General features: G+C 38.8%; 2 protein-coding genes across 15 annotated transcripts in view; one reads left to right on the top strand and one right to left on the bottom strand.

Moving 5' to 3' along the window:
* LOC128213462 (eyes absent homolog 1-like) overlaps positions 1–16,724 on the bottom strand; it is a 125,290-nt gene that overhangs the window by 88,184 nt on the left and 20,382 nt on the right. For 9 of the 14 annotated variants that reach the window (XM_052919179.1, XM_052919173.1, XM_052919180.1 and 6 more), the window contains exons 2-4: positions 12,432–12,514; positions 11,337–11,402; positions 10,623–10,709 (exon numbers count right to left, since the gene is read on the bottom strand). The gene's annotated coding sequence lies outside the window, so the exon portion shown is untranslated. Of the gene's footprint in view, positions 1–10,622; positions 10,710–11,175; positions 11,300–11,336; positions 11,403–11,507; positions 11,566–11,794; positions 11,817–11,837; positions 12,043–12,431; positions 12,515–16,724 lie in introns of those variants that run through there. The other 5 variants (XM_052919177.1, XM_052919174.1, XM_052919176.1 and 2 more) reach the window with 5 other exon arrangements.
* Positions 2,038–3,662, top strand: LOC128213874 (putative mediator of RNA polymerase II transcription subunit 26). Its single transcript, XM_052919943.1, has 2 exons — positions 2,038–2,436; positions 2,718–3,662. Exons 1-2 carry the CDS (start codon positions 2,038–2,040, stop codon positions 3,660–3,662), a joined length of 1,344 nt encoding a protein of 447 aa, XP_052775903.1.

The following is a 16,724-nucleotide window of genomic DNA, read 5'->3' as shown; positions in this document are numbered from 1 at the left end:
CAGCAAGAGATCCAACATAGCATAAAACAAAGCACATGAGACCCAGCATGAGATTCAGGACGGGACACAAAATAAGGCTCATCATGACTTCCCACATATGACATAACATAAAATCCAACATAAGGTCAAGCATAAAATCAAGCACATAAGACCCAGCATGAGAACCAACATGGGTCACAAAATAAGGCCCAGCATGAGTTTCAACATAAGACCCAGCATGAGACTCAACAAAAGGCCCAGCATGACACCGAAAATAAGGCACAGAAGGAGATCCAACATGAAGCCTAGCATGAGAACTAACAGAGGGCCCAGCATGAGACCCAGCATGGGACCCAGCATGAGATCCAACATAGCATTAAACCAAGCATATAGCCCAGCATGAGACCTAACATCAGGGCCCAGCATGAGACCGAAAATAAGGTCCAGAAGGAGATCCAACATGAAGCCCAGCATGAGAACTAACAGAGGGTCCAGCAAGAGACCCAACATAAGGCCCAGCATGAGACACAGCATGAGAGCCAACATAGCATAAAACCAAGCATATGGCCCAGCATGAGACCAAACATTAAGGCCCAGCATGAGATACAACATGAAGCTCAGCATGAGATCCAACATAAGGCCCAACATGATATCCAACATAAGACCCAGCATGAGACCAAACATAGGACCAGCAGGAGGTCAAACATAAGGCCCAGCATGATATCCAACATAAGGCCCAACATGATATCCAACATAAGGCCCAGCATGATATCCAACATAAGGCCTAGCATGAGATCCAACAAAAGGCCCAACATGATATCCAACATAAGGCCCAGCATGAGACCTAACATAAGCCCAGCAGGAAATCAAACATAAGGCCCAGCATAAGGCCAAGCATGAGATCCAACATCAAGCCCAGCATGAGAATCAACATAAGGCCTAGTTGAGTTCCAACATAGCATAAAAACCAAGCATATGGCCCAGCATGAGACCCAACATTAAGGCCAAGCATGAGATACAACATGAAGCCCAGCATGAATTCCAACATAAGGCCCAAAATGATATCCAACATAAGACCCAGCATGAGACCATACATAGGACCAGCAGGAGGTCCAACATAAGGCCAAGCATGATATCCAACATAAGGCCCAGCATGAGATCTAACATAAGGCCCAGCATGAGATCCAACATAAGGCCCAACATGATATCCAACATAAGGCCCAGCATGAGACCTAACATAAGCCCAGCAGGAAATCAAACATAAGGCCCAACATAAGGCCAAGCATGAGATCCAACATGAAGCCCAGCATGATATCCATCATAAGGCCTAATATAAGGCCCAACATGATATCCAACATAAGGCCCAGCATGATATCCAACATAAGGCCCAGCATGAGATCCAACATAAGGCCCAGCATGAGATCCAATATAAGGCCCAACATGATATCCAACATAAGGCCCAGCATGAGATCCAACATAAGCCCAGCAGGAAATCAAACATAAGGCCCAACATGAGATCCAACATAAGGCCCAACATGATATCCAACATAAAGCCCATCATGAGACCTAACATAAGCCCAGCGGGAAAATCAAACATAAGGCCCAACATAAGGCCCAGCATGAGATCCAACATGAAGCCCAGCATGATATCAACATAAGGCCTATCATGAGACCTAACATAAGCCCAGCAGGAAATCAAACATAAGGCCCAGCATAAGGCCCAACATGATATCCAACATAAGGCCCAGCATGAGACCTAACATAAGCCGAGCAGGAAATCAAACATAAGGCCCAGCATAAGGCCAAGCATGAGATCCAACATGAAGCCCAGCATGAGAACCAACATAAGGCCTAGCATGAGTTCCAACATGAAGCCCAGCATGAGAACCAACATAAGGCCCAGCATGAGACCTAACATAAGCCAAGCAGGAAATCAAACATAAGGCCCAGCATAAGGCCCAACATGATATCCAACATACGGCCCAGCATGAGACCTAACATAAGCCGAGCAGGAAATCAAACATAAGGCCCAGCTTAAGGCCAAGCATGAGATCCAACATGAAGCCCAGCATGAGAACCAACATAAGGCCTAGCATGAGTTCCATTATAGCACAAAACCAAGCACATGAGACCCAGCATGAGATCCAGTATGGGTCACAAAATAAGGCCCAGCATGACTTCCCACATTTGACCCAGCATGAGACTCAACATAAGGCCCAGCATGAGATACAACATGAAGCTCAGCATGAGATCCAACATAAGGCCCAACATGATATCCAACATAAGACCCAGCATGAGACCAAACATAGGACCAGCAGGAGGTCAAACATAAGGCCCAGCATGATATCCAACATAAGGCCCAGCATGATATCCAACATAAGGCCCAGCATGATATCCAACATAAGGACTAGCATGAGATCCAACAAAAGGCCCAACATGATATCCAACATAAGCCCAGCATGAGACCTAACATAATCCCAGCAGGAAATCAAACATAAGGCCCAGCATAAGGCCAAGCATGAGATCCAACATAAGGCCCAGCATGAGATCTAACATAAGGCCCAGCATGAGATCCAACATAAGGCCCAACATGATATCCAACATAAGGCCCAGCATGAGACCTAACATAAGCCCAGCAGGAAATCAAACATAAGGCCCAACATAAGGCCCAGCATGAGATCCAACATAAGGCCCAGCATGAGATCCAACATAAGGCCCAGCATGAGATCTAACATAAGGCCCAGCATGAGATCCAACATAAGGCCCAGCATGAGATCCAACATGAAGCCCAGCATGAGATCCAACATGAAGCCCAGCCTGAGATCCAACATGAAGCCCAGCATGAGACCCAACATGAAGCCCAGCCTGAGATCCAACATAAGGCCCAGCATGAGATCCAACATGAAGCCCAGCCTGAGATCCAACATGAAGCCCAGCCTGAGATCCAACATGAAGCCCAGCCTGAGATCCAACATGAAGCCCAGCATGAGATCCAACATAAAGCCCAGCATGAGACCCAACATAAGGCCCAGCATGAGATCCAACATGAAGCCCAGCATGAGATCCAACATAAAGCCCAGCATGAGACCCAACATGAAGCCCAGCATGAGACCCAACATGAAGCCCAGCATGAGATCCAACATGAAGCCCAGCCTGAGATCCAACATGAAGCCCAGCCTGAGATCCAACATGAAGCCCAGCATGAGATCCAACATAAAGCCCAGCATGAGACCCAACATAAGGCCCAGCATGAGATCCAACATAAGGCCCAGCATGAGATCCAACATGAAGCCCAGCCTGAGATCCAACATGAAGCCCAGCATGAGATCCAACATAAAGCCCAGCATGAGACCCAACATAAGGCCCAGCATGAGATCCAACATAAGGCCCAGCATGAGATCCAACATGAAGCCCAGCATGAGACCCAACATAAAGCCCAGCATATGATCCAACAAGAAGCCCAGCATGAGACCCAACATAAAGCCCAGCATGAGATCCAGCACGAAGTCCAGCATGAGATCCAACATAAAGCCCAGCATGAGATCCAACATGAAGCCCAACATGAGACCCAACATAAAGCCCAGCATATGATCCAACAAGAAGCCCAGCATGAGACCCAACATAAAGCCCAGCATGAGACCCAACATGAAGCCCAACATGAGACCCAACATAAGGCCCATTAAATTAGCACCATGTCATTCAACCAAAGGTATCTGATGTTACAAAAATTAAGCTATTATTTTATACAAACAATGTTCTTTGATACATTTCTTTAAGAAGAAATACTTAATTGCAGCAGATATTAATTTTAAATTGTAATGAATAATTATTTTAAAATTTTATAAAAGTATTGATCACATTTTTCTTGCATTTTTGCTGAATGAAGCAGCAGGACAAACTGGCAAATAACCAAAAAACACTAGCATGCTTCATGGAATAATCTCACGGTAGTACCCTATTGTGAATTTTAACTTGTAGCTACGCCACTCATCAAATACAGCATTTGGTGCTCAAACAGTGAAATATATTGTGATTTTACACTGAAAAAAAAACTATTATCCTCCAGGTATTTGTATCACCAGTCTTACCTGCTTATACTATCATTTATTTACCATGGAACATAAAATATTATATCATTCTGATATGCAAATGTATAGATTTCAAGATTATCTTTGCTTTTAAAAGTATTCTTAAACCAATAAAACTATGCAAATATATAACCAATAAAACAGTTTATGAGGGTATTTGAATTTACTATACAATTCACTTCACACATACCTCAAGGTTTTCAAAATACGGAAAAAAAAGACCGGTTGAGATATTGTAAATAACAAAATTATAGTTTGCCAATATTTTGCAATATAAATTTTACCAGAGTATGACATGTGGCTTTGAAAAGAACTGTACAAGTGACTGGTTTTGTTCTCAAGTCCTCTAATCTTTCTCTACTTAACTGGTTAAATTGAAAAGGCCTAAACGAAGCTCAATAGGTGTAATTGTTGTAATTAGCATTTTTCAACTTTTTTCAAAAAAGTCAACTAAATACTCAGATTTGGTTTTGTGTCACTTGTTTAATGTTAATGTCAGTGCGATAGCAAAAGAGTAGCCCGATAACGATTTTAATCATGGATATTTGTCAGAATATCACCGGTAATTTTTGTGTCCATCCTGTACGTATAGACATATTTTAGTTTCAATTGTTAATTCATCGTTGCAGGAGTTTGCATTGTTGAACACAATTGCACAAAGCTTCATTGTACTTTTGAAGTGAAGTTAACGTTTTTGCTCATGTTATTATTTAGCAAAGATCTAATGTCTAGAATAATGCGACTTCTGAAATTTGTCTTGATTTTGTTAATGATCAGTAAAATGTCTTTCAAAATATTTCCATTAAATAAAAAAGTGTATGCCAATTGCAAACATGGTCCAATATGGTGTCATGTTAGGTGCCATACAGGGTCTCATGTGGGGTACTATACCAGTCCTGGTCTTATGTGGGGTCTCATACTTGCTCTCATAGTGGGTCTTGTAGAGGGACTCCTGTGGGGTCTCTTATTTGGTCTCATACAGAGTCTCATGTGGGGTCTATTTTTTGGTCTCTGTGTTGGGTCTCATACTTGCTCTCATATTGGGTCTCATACTTGCTCTCATAGTGGGTCTTGTAGAGGGACTCCTGTGGGGTCTCTTATTGGGTCTCATACAGAGTCTCATGTGGGGTCTAATTTTTGGTCTCTGTGTTGGGTCTCATACTTGCTCTCATATTGGGTCTCATACTTGCTCTCATAGTGGGTCTTGTAGAGGGACTCCTGTGGGGTCTCTTATTGGGTCTCATACAGAGTCTCATGTGGGGTCTAATTTTTGGTCTCTGTGTTGGGTCTCATACTTGCTCTCATATTGGGTCTTATACTTGCTCTCATAGTGGGTCTTGTAGAGGGACTCCTGTGGGGTCTCTTATTGGGTCTCATACAGAGTCTCATGTGGGGTCTAATTTTTGGTCTCTGTGTTGGGTCTCACACTTGCTCTCATATTGGGTCTCATACAGGGTCTCATGTGGTGAGGTAACATGTTAGGTCTCATGTGGGATCTCATACTGGATCTCATACAGAGTCTCATGCTGAAGCTCATGTTGGGTTTCATACTGGGTCTCATGTGGGGTCCCATACTGAAGCTTATGTTTGGTCTCATACTGGGTCTCATGTTGGGTCCCATACTGAAGTTCATTTTGGGTCTCATACTGAGTCTCATGTTGGGTCCAATAATGAAGCTCATGTTTGGTCTCACTGGGTCTCATGTGGAGTCCCATACTGAAGTTTATGTTGGGTCTCATACTTGGTCTTATGTGGGGTCCCATACTGAAGTTTATGTTTGATCTCATACTGGGTCTCATGTGGGGTCCCATACTGAAGTTTATGTTGGGTCTCATATACTGGGTCTCATGTGGAGTCCCATACTGAAGTTTATGTTGGGTCTCATACTGAGTCTTATGTGGGGTCCCATACTGAAGTTTATGTTTGGTCTCATACTGGGTCTCATGTGGAGTCCCATACTGAAGTTTATGTTGGGTCTCATACTGAGTCTTATGTGGGGTCCCATACTGAAGTTTATGTTTGATCTCATACTGGGTCTCATGTGGGGTCCCATACTGAAGTTTATGTTGGGTCTCATACTTGGTCTTATGTGGGGTCCCATACTGACGTTTATGTTGGGTCTCATATACTGGGTCTCATGTGGAGTCCCATACTGAAGTTTATGTTTGATCTCATACTGAGTCTTATGTGGGGTCCCATACTGAAGTTTATGTTTGATCTCATACTGGGTCTCATGTGGGGTCCCATACTGAAGCTCATGTTTGGTCTCACTGGGTCTCATGTGGAGTCCCATACTGAAGTTTATGTTTGGTCTCATACTGGGTCTCATGTGGAGTCCCATACTGACGTTTATGTTGGGTCTCATATACTGGGTCTCATGTGGAGTCCCATACTGAAGTTTATGTTTGATCTCATACTGGGTCTCATGTGGGGTCCCATACTGAAGCTCATGTTTGGTCTCATACTGAGTCTCATGTTGGGTCCAATAATGAAGCTCATGTTTGGTCTCATACTGGGTCTCATGTGGAGTCCCATACTGAAGTTTATGTTTGGTCTCATACTTGGTCTTATGTGGGGTCCCATACTGAAGTTCATGTTTGGTCTCATACTGGGTCTCATGTGGAGTCCCATACTGAAGTTCATGTTTGATCTCATACTTGGTCTTATGTGGGGTCCCATACTGTAGTTCATGTTTGGTCTCATACTTGGTCTTATGTGGGGTCCCATACTGAAGTTCATGTTTGGTCTCATACTGGGTCTTATGTGGGGTCCCATACTGAAGCTCATGTTTGGTCTCATACTGGGTCTCATGTGGAGTCCCATACTGAAGTTTATGTTGGGTCTCATACTTGGTCTTATGTGGGGTCCCATACTGAAGTTCATGTTTGGTCTCATACTGGGTCTTATGTGGGGTCCCATACTGAAGCTCATGTTTGGTCTCATACTTGGTCTTATGTGGGGTCCCATACTGAAGCTCATGTTTGATCTCATACTGGGTCTTATGTGCGGTCCCATACTGAAGCTTATGTTTGGTCTCATACTTGGTCTTATGTGGGGTCCCATACTGAAGCTCATGTTTGGTCTCATACTTGGTCTTATGTGGGGTCCCATACTGAAGCTCATGTTTGGTCTCATACTTGGTCTTATGTGGGGTCCCATACTGAAGTTCATGTTTGGTCTCATACTGGGTCTTATGTGGGGTCCCATACTGAAGTTCATGTTTGGTCTCATACTTGGTCTTATGTGGGGTCCCATACTGAAGCTCATGTTTGGTCTCATACTTGGTCTCATGTGGGGTCCCATACTGAAGCTCATGTTTGGTCTCATACTGAGTCTTATGTGGGGTCCCATACTGAAGTTTATGTTTGGTCTCATACTGGGTCTCATGTGGAGTCCCATACTGAAGTTCATGTTTGATCTCATACTTGGTCTTATGTGGGGTCCCATACTGAAGTTCATGTTTGGTCTCATACTGGGTCTTATGTGGGGTCCCATACTGAAGCTCATGTTTGGTCTCATACTTGGTCTTATGTGGGGTCCCATACTGAAGCTCATGTTTGGTCTCATACTTGGTCTTATGTGGGGTCCCATACTGAAGCTCATGTTTGGTCTCATACTGGGTCTCATGTTTGGTCTCATACTGTAGGTATTAAAGCAATATGCCAAGAGTTATAGAAGAAATTTGAAGTAAAAATAGCATTTAGAGGTCCATGTGATCAACAATATCATGACTTTATTTTCATAACATTCTATGAAGTATGCCCTTTCATAAGGTAATAAGAGTACAACCAGACTAATATTTCAAACAAAAGTACAACATACAAGAACAAGAACTTGAACATTGCACAAACTGAAACCTCCAATCAAGTCCATGAATGAAATGCCCTAAGGGCTGTCAGAAAATTCTACCAAAACCGAAAGAGATTGCTGCATGTTCCAGCAATGATAAAAATAATCATGCCTGCCTAAGGCGAAAAATAAATCTTGTTCATGAAGACTCCCTGGTAATTGGGCATGATAACAAAGCTGATGTCATTCGGAATTGGGAAAAAGGAACAACAGAGGAGGTGTTCAACCTCCCACTGGTGGATTCTGATACACATTGGAACATACTGATGTGTCTGCCACGAGTTAAATAACTTTGCTTTATTATTTCAGAAATCTCTTACAATGAAAATATACATAAATTAACATGCTGTCATGCCTGTTATACTTAAGTAGGATAGGTCCATAATTATAAAATTAAAACTTCTATTTCAAAGAAATGCATTACTAAAACAATTATTATATTTTCATTAATAGAGTTAATTATATCAAGGATATTTGTTGATTTCAGTGTAAGGTTGTATTTTATTCACCGCCTGTCATAGAAAAACATATTATTTGTCGAATCCACGAGTGAAACTATAGTTTTTCTATGATCACGAGGGACATAGAATATGATCTTACACAGAAATCAACATATTTCCTTTATCTTTTATGAAATCAATCAATTCATCAATGAACTTAAATTAATGCCTCTATGTTCAAAATATATCAGTTAATGCACGAAAGTACTGATTCGCTTGAAGATGGGTCATTTTCCAGAAATAGATTGTTGGCCAATTCTTTGGAGTTGTTACCCTAAATAAAAAAAATATTATCAGTAAATTATTTTGTGAATTTTCTGGGAAGTTCATACTACAAAGTAATTCAGTTTAAAGATAGTTCTAATAGATGATATAACATCGAATTAATGTCTGAGCAGTTGTTTTTGGCTTTAATTCGTTAAATATGAAAGCAAATGTTAGAACATTCTGCTTCAAGTTCAAGAAATGTTTAAAAAGCAGGATTACCATTTTTCTTATGGTAAGTATATGTTTATTTCCAATTTATCTTTTTTTCAACATATGCAACCGTTTTTTTATATCAATTGTGAATAAAGTTATGATAACTTATACTTATGTCACTCTTGTTGGCACAATGTTGCGTGAGAGTGTTGTCTTGTGTTGTGGGGGAAACCGGAGTGCCCGGAGAAAACCCACTTGTCTGGCTTGGTGACCACAAACCAAACTCACATGCGCCCAGGCCGGGAATCAAACCCAGGTCGCCTTGGTAAGAATTAAGCGAGTGTGCTAACCATACAACCAAATGTTTGGTTTTGATCAAGGGGAAGAATCTACACTTCATTTTAAAAGTACTTCTATAAGTTTTCACTCCCAAGTTTGCATTGACAATTACAAATTGATATTCTCACTGTTGTTATTGCACTTATTAAACTCCATATATCATCTTAGAGCATGAAAGTAAACCCTGTATTTTGTATGGAGTAGCGATCTCTATAAAACAACATCTTATTTCACATACTTGAGAAAAATATCGATAGGCAACAATACTTGAATAGGTCAAACTAAAATGTTATTAAAATTCATTCCTATGCCATAAACATGAATGGAAAATGTTAATAAAGGAAAAAAATTGAAATTAAAACGAGAATATAAAACCTCGACTATACAAGTTTGATGGGCACAAGAGAAAATATACATCTTTTTATGTCTTTTCCTCTTTAAAATACAATGAATGTGATGTCAATGAAATTCAGATGATGTTTTTCCACACAAAGGGTAATTTGAAGGACTTTGTCACATAAAAGGTAATTTGCAGGAAGGGCACTGTACCAAATGTGATGTGTTTTACCTACACATTACTTACAGCTGTCAGCAGTTACACTCAGATATCACCTCTTTTTTATCTAAATGACTAGCAAAAACAACATTAATAGGTGATAGCTAATTTGCCTAAAATCCTGTTAGCACTTCACACTTCATTGACAATTTTGTTAATCCATCTTTTTAAAATGTATACCTTTGTCTTTTGTAACCAGGTTTTGGTCATGATATACTATTTTACTTTCTCAATGAACAACAACAATCTGAAAGCCATGGTTTGAATTTCTTATGTTCCTCACCTACATTTTTATTCTTAATTGTATCTTAATTTAAGCATAAAACCCTACTCTCAGTGTCATTTCTGCCAATTAAGAGAATACTAAGGGTTTTGGACCCGTTGAAATTAAGCAATAATGTCATTTTTACCTGATTTATTTAACTCCTGCTTAAATGTCGCAGAAATTATCTGGTCTCAAAGTTTTGCTTCATTATTAAATTTCAATGAAGGTTTCTATACATAAAGAGGTATTTTCTGCTGCTAATAATGAAACCTGTAAAAATGTTTTGGAGATAGACCTTCAAATATGTGTATATATATGCAATCATTGATATATCAAAATCATTCTGCAAAAAAAAACACCTTAGATTTAAAATCAAGAAAAATATGGCTGCAGTATTTTTTCATTTTTTTTATAAATTCAACAGAGGAAATATATGTTTCCAAAATGGTTTATTCATGTTAAACAGATATTTCTTAAAGTCAAGATACAATATAATTTCATGACAGAAAGCAGACGGCATAATTTAATGAGACGCCATCTTGGTATTTTGGCAATCAGCCGGTCTATATGGTGGAAATGGTTTCAAAATTCATAACATGGCGGTGTAATGTTACAATGTACTTTACCTGGGCGAAAAAGAATCCTTTGAATTCCCAACACAATTATAAGCTCCAAATTCAATAGTCTTCAGCACTGTACTGGAATTCTATATACTGAAAAGGAAGTGTATAATGTTTTTAACCTGCTTCTTCTGTGTATATATTTTGTCGTAAACAGCTCGCTCAGAGTTCAGTTACACAATTTACATACAATAGCTCACTGAGGGTACACTAGCTATAAAGTGGTTAATTCTTTCTGCGGAACTTATTTTGTATGAAAAAGTCAAGCCAAACTACCCATGTGTCGTTTGTTATGGGGGTATGCGCTTGGCGTTCCGTTTAATGAGTGCTTTTCAGCTTATTATAAAGAACTCTGGCCACGAAAGGGTATAGAAAGTACAATAATTGTTCAAATGTTCGGCAAATATTGAAGAGCTTTTGACAGAAGAAATATCTCTTTTGAAAAAGTCATCTTCAAGTTAACATCAGTTAATTTAAAACTTATTTTAGTCCTATTATTGGAAGATTTCATTCATAAATCATGCACACTGAAACTACTAATCAAATATTTGAAACTTACCATTCATATCAAAAGATTAAATCCAATTTTCCTGCTTAAGCCTGCTACTTTTCACCCCCAATGAATGCATGAAAGCCACTTTTGTCTGTAAGCCATTATATTTTCACAACCAATTAGTTCTTAAACAAGATGACAATGCTCAATTGTTTCATTTAATCTACCTTGTTTGTCTGTCAGTCTCCATTCCATTTCATCTTGACACATTGGTGCATTTTCCTTACTCCATCCTGAAAATCAACCATACAACTTTTAATATTGAATTAAACATGACTCAAACAATAGGAAACCATACATCAATACTAAACACTCCATAATACTTAAACAACACAGACCAGAATTTCATGTAATCCAGTATAATCTTAACTTTCACACTCAGACACATCAGAATTCTTATATAATATTGATATTAAAATTTGAAACCAAGATGGGCAATATCACATAGACACATGAGAACATGTGAGGCAGTGACTTCACAGTACGGGAACTATTGTGGCGCAATTCACAGGCAATGCAGCCACATCAGCGATCGAAAAAACACAAGCAACACCTGAGCCTGCAAATATTCTCCAGTTTCCATGTGTGTAAGACCAGTACTAGAGAATTACTGGAACCAGCTCACCTCAGCGTGAAAGTAGTCCTGCTATATCGGAGTGTCAACTTACAAAACTTATTAAAAACTGGTGCTCACTTCTAACTCCTACAAGTCCGAGGTGTCTTATTATGATATAACTTTCCTACTTCAATTACACAACTGTTGATTAGAGTCACTAGACCTGGCTGTGTAAGCTATATTCTCAAAAAACCACTCTGTGGCATCTTTATTTCCAAGGTATAAGACCGATCTAATGCAAGGCTCCAATATCATAACACAGAAAACACAGAAAGCCTACCCAGCTAAGCCAGGAGACAAGTAAATCTAAGAACCTGGATCGGAAAACATTGTTACTAAGAATAGCTATCAGCTCCTGTGCCAAACCTTGTAGACATGTAGCAGTGCAATTCTATCTGCCAACTTGAATTACACAACCCAGATCAGTTGTATTTCACTCTCTCCTGTGTGTTAGGCTAGGCTTATCAGCACCTGTTCAATCATATTGTTCTCTGGAGGAAAGATTTTCATCAAGAAACACAAGTAATTAGATCTGTATTTGTAGTGGTACTGAAATATTGGTTCCAGACAGTGCTTGTTATTGTGTTACAGTGATTTGTTCATGCTTATTCAAGACTTAAGGAATGTTCAATAATTCAATGCTAACCTCAAAGTTTAAGCAGGAAACTCACAGCCTACACAGTCCAGCACATGCAACCCCATCAACATGACATTCGAGTACTTCCAAACCTGTAAGCGAAAAAAACATTGAAATACCTTCAAGAAATGACTGGCATCTGACTGTAACTTTAAATCCTGACACCTGTTGAGTACATCCCTCCAAATGTGTGTGTGTATTATGTCAAAATCTTGTTTAGTCCCTCTACTGAATGGGCTCTGGATGGTTGATGGGGCCAGCTGTTGGGCTCTTATCTTGATCTGACTTTTACAATATCCCTGCCATTGACATTACAGAATGGTGTGACCCCTTCCATGACATTTCTCTTGCACAATAATGGCCCAACACAACATCTTGTTTTTGATGGTCAATTAGTGTATGAGTGTATCATTGCTTCAAGGTGTCTCCATGGACATTCAATATAAAATTCGATGTTAGGACTATGTTTCTTCTTGTTACATAGATACTAGCTAAATGCTTTAGTATCTGGAACAGTTTCTGATGGGAACATTCAACCATTAGGCCAAAAATAAAATATTAAGTGTTTCTCCGATCATGACCTACCTGAAAAAAATGGCCCAACTCAAATAATTGTACAGCTAAAAATGGGGAGATATTTTTTTTTTCATTTTGGACAACCACACTTGGAACAAAATACTTAGTTAAACAGTTTTCTAGTCTTAAATGATTTTTTTTGTTGACTATGATCCCTTGTTTTCTATGCTCTCTACTTGTTCGACCACACAAATTGTCTTCTAGATGTTACTGCTTTATTTTTTTTAATCTCTCAGTCAACAACCAGACAAATAGATTGAAAAAAATAGCATCCTTGGCCTTGTTATCCCAGCAACAAATAATAAGGTGTCAAGTAAGCACTATCATATACTTAGGTCTGTGAATTTTTGAGACTGTTACCCTGACATTATTTTATTTGACAAGCAAAATAAATTCATTGTCATTATCAATATTATTTTGAAAACCTTTGACAGTCTTTTATGTGCAGAAAAATAATACATTGTACTTTTAAACAAGAGGCCCAAAAGGGCTACTTGCATTGCTCTTGTGGTCATTTTCAATCCAGAGCATGTACGTTTGAGTAATAGGCAACAAATATATAGTTCACTTTTAGTGTTTGGGTTAGCTGAAAACGCTGCACGTTCAACATCTGAGGACAGGAAGTGTTGTTTGCAGATTAATTGCATGAACTATTATAATATGTGCCAAGTAAAGGTAATCTGAGGGTAAAAAATATTTGCTTTCAAAACTGTACTCATGGTCCAAATTTCATTTCTGTAGCTTTAAAAAATTAAAATTATTCGAGGACAACTTTAATGCTTGTTTGCAAAACTGTTCACATGGTCAAAATTTCATTACTAGCTTTAAAAATTAATAAATAAGTCAAAAGGGGTGGGGCCAGCTTTTGCCCAAGGGGCATTATTTCAAATGTTTTCAATTGCATCATATGATGCTCCACAACAAATATCAAAGGTATGGGCCTGTAGTGACACCCAGGAGGGTGCCAGTTTTGATCAAAGGGGCATAATTTGAAAAACCATGGTAGTGGACCACTAAATAAAGCCTTGTTCAAAATAGCAAGGATTTGCATAGTGGTTTCAGACGAAAAGGTTTTTAACATTTCCCAATTTAAGGGGGGGGGGAGTCCATCCCTAACAAAGAAAAGAGAACTCTTCACTGGGCCTCCGCCAACTTCACCGAGGTCGTTTGCATTTGCCGCACTGGTCCCTTGCGGGACAATCTCCGTGGGGGGGGGGGGCAGAATGACCCCAGGGGCATAATTTGAAAAAAACTTCACAAGCAATTGTGACTTTACATGTAAACTTGGCTAAAAATAGACTTCGCTCATGTAGACTTGGCTAAAAATAGACTTAGCTTAAAATAGCATTTTTTATACTTTGAAGACCCATAATCCAGGCATGCATGGGCAGATCTGGCTGGTTTTCAAAAGGAACCGAGTTCTAATGGATATCTAAATACTGTACAAGTTTCGTCGAGATACAATCAAAACTGAAGACTGTATCGTGTTCACAAGCTAGTGTTTACAGACAAACTGATTTTTTAATACTTTCAAGGCCCATAATCTAAGCATGCATGGTCAGATCTGGCTGGTTTTCAAAAAGAACCAAGCTCAGTTGGTTATCTAAATACTGTACAAGTTTCATCAAGATACAATCAAAACTGAAGACTGTATCGTGTTCACAAGCTAGTGTTTACACAATAGCATTTTTTAATACATTCAAGGCCCATAATCTAAGCATGCATGGTCGGATCTGGCTGGTTTTCGAAAGGAACCGAGCTCTAATGGATATCTAAATACTGTACAAGTTTCATCGAGATACAATCAAAAATGAAGACTGTATCGTGTTCACAACCAATTGTTTACACAATAGCATTTTTTTATACTATCAAGGGCCATAATCTAGGAATGCATGGGCGGATCTGGCTGGTTTTCAAAAGGAACCAAGCTCTAATGGATATCTAGATACTGTACAAGTTTCATCGAAATACAATCAAAACTGAAGACTGGATTGTGTTCACAAGCAATTGTTTTCAGACGCAAGAACGCACGGATGCACATACTACGTACACATTACCATCGCATAAGCTCTTCTGGCCTTTGGCCAGTAGAGCTAAAAATGACCAAAAATAAAACAAGAAACAAGCTTTTTAGCCTTGAAATATTGCAATTTAATGTTTTATATTAGTCAAGAATAAGAACAAAAATGTGATAACATTCATAAGCCATAATGTAGTTTCAGTTATTTATTTAACATATTAGTGATCAACGAGCGATTTCTATTATCACTGAAAATTTAATGGTGGTGCTTTTTGAGACCGCCAGTTCTTTCAATGTAATTTTTCATATCTCTTTTTTCATGTCATACATATTTAAAGCTTGATGGAAAAAAATTGACGATTTAAAAAATTAAAAACAAGACATATTTCAGCCTGCTGCAGTTTTAATGCGTGTTCATTTTATTAGTTTACCGTATTGCAACTGACACCTGTACATCCTGTTGGTCAGAAAAACTCAAATTTGACCACAATATCTGGTTTTTGTCTCATCATGATTTGTATCACCACTGACTAAGAGAAAAATATTTTGAATTTCTTAGTCTGATCCAGTTTTCAAATTGTTTCATAATGATCCCCCCCCCACAAACAAAAAGTGAAATTACATGTATACTTTAGTGCTTTCTCTATTATGAAAAAAATAAACAAAACAATCTATTGACCGACTCGCACCTTATGCACTTATGTTACGGGAGGGGAAACAAAGTTTATTTTAACTTTGGCCATAACAATGCTTTTCTTTTCTTTTTGTTTAATCCATAAATTTTGCTGATGATGGCACCCAAAGCAAAATCTTCCACTGGCAGAATCAAGAACTTTGTTGGGGTGTAACCACAGATTTTTTCTTCAACCATCTTCATCAAAGACTGATTTTATTTCTCTTATTTTACTTGAAAAAAGGTGATGTGCATGAAAGGAGACATAATTAAATGATTTTATGAGTAAATTATTAGTTTGCAATCAAAATGTTAAAAGAACATGTGTAAATATTTGATATTGCCATGACATATTTTACGATAGCTGATGAAAGAATAACGACACAAAAACATTTGAAAAAGTAATAAATTACATTGACAGTATCTATGATGTGTGAAATATTCAACAACCTTTTACTAAAATAAAACAATATTACAAAATATAGCACAATCATTAAATTTTACTTCCTCATAAAAATATGACAGAAGGTGAAAATCAACAAGAGATGTTAGTGAAACATTTATGCCCCCTTGGGAGCCAAATTGTTAGTAGGATTTGGACACTTAAATAAAATATGGACAATCAGAAAACCTTTTTTCAGCTTACAGTCACACTGACCTTGACCTTTGACCCACTGACCTCAAAATCAATAGGGTTCATCTGCTGGTCATGACCAATAAGCCTACCTAGTATGAGGTCCCTGGGTCAAAGCGTTCTCAAGTTATTGATCGGAAACCGTTTTTCATGTTAAGGTCACACTGACCTTGACCTTTGACCCACTGACCTCAAAATCAATAGGGTTCATCTGCTGGTCATGACCAATACACCTACCAAGTATGAGGTTCCTGGGTCAAAGCGTTCTCAAGTTATTGATCGGAAACCGTTTTTCATGTAAAGGTCACACTGACCTTGACCTTTGACCCACTGACCTCAAAATCAATAGGGTTCATCTGCTGGTGATGACCAATACACATACCAAGTATGAGGTCCCTC

This window comes from Mya arenaria, chromosome 13 (assembly GCF_026914265.1).
Source record: "Mya arenaria isolate MELC-2E11 chromosome 13, ASM2691426v1".
Lineage (NCBI taxonomy): Eukaryota > Metazoa > Mollusca > Bivalvia > Myida > Myidae > Mya > Mya arenaria.
The sequence above is the reverse complement of the archived record's forward strand: the minus strand, read 5'-3'. Positions and strand labels throughout refer to the sequence as shown.